This window comes from Tupaia chinensis, unplaced genomic scaffold (genome assembly GCF_000334495.1).
Source record: "Tupaia chinensis unplaced genomic scaffold, TupChi_1.0 Scaffold147123_1, whole genome shotgun sequence".
Taxonomy (NCBI): domain Eukaryota; kingdom Metazoa; phylum Chordata; class Mammalia; order Scandentia; family Tupaiidae; genus Tupaia; species Tupaia belangeri.
In genome coordinates, this window is record NW_006206975.1 from 382589 (window position 1) to 388390 (window position 5802).

Genomic DNA, 5802 nt, shown 5'->3' on the forward strand with positions numbered 1-5802 from the left:
TCACGCCGCAATCCCTTCTCCTCCATTCTCCTCTCGGGATCTTGGGCATGCACGCACATGCGTCCAGCGTGAGTTTTAAGCCACCGGGTCCGGGACGTGAACTGCGGTCGACTACGTGGGAGTCCAGCGACATAGCCATTACGCTAACTGCTGGTTCCCTATTCTCCTCTCGGGATCTTGAACACGCACGCACACACACACAGCGTGAGGTTAAGCCACCGGGTCCAGGACTCGAACTGCGGTCAACTGCATGGGAGTCCAGCGACATAGCCACTACGCCAACTGCTGGTCCCGAATAAGATCATCTTTAGGGCCAACCTGTGGCAGATGGATCACACATAGTCAACTAGGTAGTTTGAGCCCTGGATCCAGTGGCTTGGCTTGAAAACCATGCCAGGCTTGTGTGCGTGCATGCCCAAAATCCATAGAGCAGAATGAAGGAAAGGAGACTGTGGTGTGGCCATCATTCTTAGGGAATGCTTTTTCACTTTCCCTCTCTCTCTGGTGAAAGCATGTGCCCTATGGCAAATTAAAAAAAAAAAAAAGGAGGCCAGCAAGTGGCATGGTGGTTGGCGTGCTGGCTTCCTGCATGGCCAACTGCAGATCATAGTCCAAGACCTGGTGGATTCTTTCCCGCTTTCCTTCTCTCTCTGGTCAAGTTTAAAAAAATAAATAAGGGACCAACAGCGTAATGGCTATGCTGCCGGACTCCCATTTAGTTGACTGTGGTCGGAGTCCCAGACCCGGTGGCTTAAACTCACACCAGGTGAGTGTGTGTGCGTGCCCAAGATCCCAAGAGGAGAATAGAGAAGGGATTGGGGCATGGCCATCCCCCCTGGGGGTGATTTCTTGCTTTCTGTCTCTCTGTCTGTCTTTATGGAGAGCACACGTGCCCTATAGCAAAAATCTCTCCAAATAAATAAATAAATAAATAAATAAAAATAGGGGCCAGCAGGTGGCTTGGTGGTTAAAGGTGCTGGACTCCCATATGGCTGACCGTGGTTCAAGTACCGGACCTGGTGGCTTGCTTCCTCCCTTTCCTCCCCTCCCTCTGGAAAATAATAATAATAAGAAGAAGAAGAAGAAGAAGAAGAAATAAAGTTAAATAAAATAATTATTCAAAAAGTAAGTAATTCTTTAAAAAAAGATAACTTTAATAACATCAACTCTAATTATAAAATTAAAAGCAACTAAATCTACAAATCTAGACATGATCAGGTAAATTATAGGATACTTATAATCCATTACTTTACCTAATTTCCTTGAAAAAAATTGTTCTTTTGTGGACACAAGGCACATACACTCACCAAAAAAGGGACAGAAAGAGAGAAGGAGGGAGAAAGCACTCCCCAATGGAGCATGGTTATGCCACAATGCATTCTACTTCCGTTCTCTGCCTGTCGGGATTTTGTGTACATAGGCACCGAGTATGTTTTCCAAGACACTTGGTGCTTGTATTCAAACTGTCATCAGCCACGTGGGATCTGGCTCCCTTGACCACTATTGCTATAGGGCTGGCCCTGAAAAAGTGTTTTAACAATATAGAAAAATGTGTTTAATCTATAATTAAAACATTTCAATTTTTAGCGTAACGATAGAGAGACCCATGAAACAGAACAGCATCCCCCCAAAAAAATCACAAACACACATACACAAAACCCTTCTCAAAAATTAGCATATTGGGACCAGCAGTTGGCGTCATGGCTGTGTCGCTGGATTCCCATGTAGTTGATGGCAGTTCGAGTCTCGGACCTGGTGGCTTAAACTCATGCCAGGCATGTGTGCATGCATGCCCAGGATCTCGAGGAGAATGGAGGAAAAGGGACTGCGGTGTGCCGTCCCCCCAGGGGGTGATTTCTCGTTTTCTGTCTCTCTGTCTTTCTGGAGAGCGCACACACCCTATGGCAAAAACCTCTCCCACCCAAAGAAAAACATATTTACATATCTATAAAAAAATTAAAATAGTGGGACCAGCAGTTAGCGTAATGACTATGTCACTGGACTCCCACGTAGTTGACAGTGGTTTGTGTCCCAGACCCGATGGCTTAAAACTCACGCTGGGTGCGTATGCGTGCATGCCCAAGATCCCAAGAGGAGAACGGAGAAGGGATTGCGGCGTGGCCATCCCCCTGGGGGGGTGATTTCTCGCTTTCTGTCTCTCTGCCTCTGTCTGTCTGGCGTGCACACGCGCCCTATAGTGAAAACCTCTCCAAAAAAAAAAAAAAAAATAAAAAAAAAATAGCAGGGCCAGCAAGCAGGTGGGTGGTGTGGTGGTTAAGGGACTGGACTCTCACATAGCCGATGTGGTTCAAGTCCCAAACCTGGCAGCTTGCTTTCTCGCCTTCTCTCTCTCTCTTTCTCTCTCTCTGTCCCTCTCTGGTCCAATAAAAATCAATAAATTAATCAAAACGTTAAATAAAATAATTCTTTTTTTTTCTTTTTTTGGAGAGGTTTTTTCTTATTGGGTGCGTGTGCTAGCCAGAAAGAGAGAGACAGAGAGATAGAAAGCAAGAAATCACCCCCCAGAGAGGATGGCCACGACACAGTCCTTTCTCCTCCATTCTCCTCTCAGGATCTTGGGCACGCACGCACACGCGCCCGGCGTGAGTTTAAGCCACTGGGTCCAGGACTTGAACCATAGTCGACTACATGGGAGTCCAGCGACATAGCCATTATGCTAACTGCTAGTCCCAAATAAAATAATTCTTTACAAAAAATTAAAACAGCATGATACTGGCACAAAGATATATATATACATATGTATACGTAATATATGTATGAATATATATGTGTACATATGTGTATGTGTATGTGTGCCTGTGTAAAATCTCAATGAAACATACTACAAACCACTGTAAAATATGTGGCAATTCAGGATCTAATAAAACCTTGTATTTCAACAGGCCAACCCCATAGAACAGCAGTTAAGAGCTATGCAGGGGAAGCCGGATCTCACATGGCCAACCAGGATTTGAGCCCCAGATGTAGTAGCTTGAAAAACATGCTGGGCACATAGAGGTGTGCGTACAATCCTGACAGGATACAGAACTAAAAAAAAAGAAGGACTGCAGCATGACGGATGCCCCATTTGGGGTTGATTTATTCCCCTCCTTTCTACACATACATGTGTTCTCTGGTATAAAAGAAAACTGATTTTAAAAAACATTGAGAGCTTTTGGCCAGAACTGTCATCTTCCAATAATTAACTAAAATGACGCACACAAAGGGTAAGTGGAGAGAAACCAATACATGTTCTCTAGGCCTTTTAGAAAACATGGAGTGTTTCCTTTGGCAATATATACATGAAAATCTACAAGAAAGTTAATATTGTAGCATCAAGGGAATAGGTACTGTTCACAAATACTACCAAGGCAAAACTGGAAGAGTCTACAATGTTACCCAGCATGCTGTTGGCATTGTTGTGAACAAACAAGTTAAGGGCAAAATTCTTGCCAAGAGAATCTATGTGCATATTGAGCATATTAAGCATTCTAAGAGCAGAGATAGCTTCCTAAAACGTGCGAAGGAAAATGACCAGAAAAAGAAGGAAGCCAAAGAGAAAGGTACCTGGGTTCAACTAAAGCGCCAACCTGCTCCACCCAGAGAAGCATACTTTGTGAGAACCAATGGAAAGGAGTCTGAGCTACTGGAACCTATTCCCTATGAATTCATGGCATGATGGGTGTTAAAAATAATCTATAAAAATGTTTTCCTTAATTGAATAGAATTATGTTCCCTCCCCAAAGCTAAATTGGGCTCTAATTCATTTTGTGATATCTTTATTCAAATTTAGTATTTTTTTTACCTGAAAGATGTTAGGTGGCTTATTATGCAACAGGTAAACCTCAGTTGGTTAGGAAAAAGAATTGTGGAGTGACCATCCCCCCGGGAGGTGATTTTTCACTTTCCCTCTGTATATATCTCTCTTGTCTTTCTCCTCTTTGGCGAGCACACATGCCCTATAGCAAAAACCAAAAAAAAAAAAAACTTTTAATTTTAAGATCACTGTAGATTCATACTATTTTAATTAAGACAGAAAACTTCCCTCTACCCTTTATGTACTGTTCCCTCATGGAAGCCTCTCTTAAAACTGTTACAGTATCACAATCAGGATATTAAAATGGCTCTAGTTAAGATGCAGAATGATTTCAACACACCAAGGACCTCTTGTGTTGCATTTTATAGGTACACCACTTCCCTCCTACTCCCACTGCCTCTTTAATTTCTGGCAACCTGCTCTTCAATAAATTTGTCACTTCAATAATGTTACATAAAAGAATAGAATCTTATATACAGTTATTTAAGTGGAATCATACATTTGGAATTGACTTTTTTCATTTAACATAATTTCCTAAAAATTCATCCATATGGTTTTGTGTACCAGTAGTAAATTCCTTTATTGCTGAATAGTATTCCAGGTATGGATGCATCACAGTTTTATTTATCCATCCACCCACTCTGAAGGAAAACTGCACTGTTTTAAATTTTGGGCTATTATGAAAAAAGCTACTATAAATATTCATATACAGGCCCTTTTATGAATATAAATTTTCACTTTTCAGGGATAAGTGCTCAACAGTATCCTCACTGTTTTAATGATCATATAGTATTCTGTTATTTGGTTGTACCATACTGATTTCACTTTGGTAGGTATTAGGTTGTTCCTAATTATATTTGCTATTTCAAACATAGTTAATATTTAACTTATAAGAAGGTCATTTAGTGGAGCCAATAGGGGGCGTAGTGGTTACGTCACTAGACTCCCACGTGGCTGATTGTGGTTTGAATCTTGGACCCAGGGGCTTGAAACTCATGCAAGGCACAGGTGCGTGTATGCCCAAGATCCCAGGAGGAGAATGAATGAGAAGAGATTGTAGCATGGCCACCCCCACCTTGGAGGTGACGTCTCATTCTTCCTGTCTCTCTTTCCAGCGAATGCACGCACCCTAAGGCAAAAAAACTCTTAAAACAAGAAAAAGAAAAAAATAAAAAAAGGAACCAGCAGATGGTGTAATGGCTACATCGCTGGACTCCAATGTAGTCAGCTGCGGTTGGAGTCTTGGACCCGGTGACTTACACTCACGCTGGGCATGTGTGTGTGAGGGCCCAAGATCCCAAGAGGAGAGGAGAGAAGGGACTGACTGCAGTGTGGCCATCCCCCTAGGGGATTTCTCGTTTTCTGTCTCTCTCTCTCTTTCTGGTGAATGCATGTGCCCTATAGCAAAAACCTCTCCAAAAAAAAAAGAAAAAGAAAAAAGAAAAGAAAAAGAAAAGGTCCTTTTGCATGTATATTCATAGAATTAATTACAGGTCAAAAGGGATGATTATTCCTCTTGTAGGTATTGCTTTATTAGCTGGCAAAGGGATTATATCAATCTCTACTCTTGGCAACAGTGTATGGGAGGACCTTTTTCAATCTTTCACTTTTGACATTCTTTATAGGTTTAATGAGCAACTACTCTTCTTTTTTTTAAATAATTATTTAACTTGGGCCAGTAGATGGTGTGATGGTTAAGGACGCTGGCTGACCATGGTTCGAGTCCCAGACTTGGCGACTTGCTTTCTCACTTTCTCTCATTCTCTCTGTCTGTCTCACTCTCACTCTGTCCCTCTCTGATCAAATTAAAAATAGATAAATAAAGTTAAATAAATAATTTTTTAAAATTATTTAACTTTGGGGACCAGCAGTTAGCGTAATGGCTATGCTGCTGGACTCCCATGTAGTCGACCATGGTTTGCGTCCCAGACTCAGTGGCTTAAAACTCACACCAGGTGCATGTGCGTGCATGCCCAAGATCCTGA

General features: G+C 42.0%; 1 protein-coding gene across 6 annotated transcripts in view; it reads right to left on the reverse strand.

Annotated features, from left to right (window-relative positions):
- The window catches only part of BDP1 (BDP1 general transcription factor IIIB subunit), a 128934-nt gene that overhangs the window by 1914 nt on the left and 121218 nt on the right, over positions 1-5802 (reverse strand). For 2 of the 6 annotated variants that reach the window (XM_027768676.1, XM_027768675.1), the window contains exon 39: positions 3806-3959. The exons of the other annotated variants lie outside the window; for them this stretch is intronic. In XM_027768676.1, the coding sequence (XP_027624477.1) occupies positions 3846-3959 (114 nt within the window). In that variant the 3' untranslated portion in view covers positions 3806-3845. The remainder of the gene's footprint in view (positions 1-3805; positions 3960-5802) is intronic. 6 annotated transcript variants of the gene reach the window in all.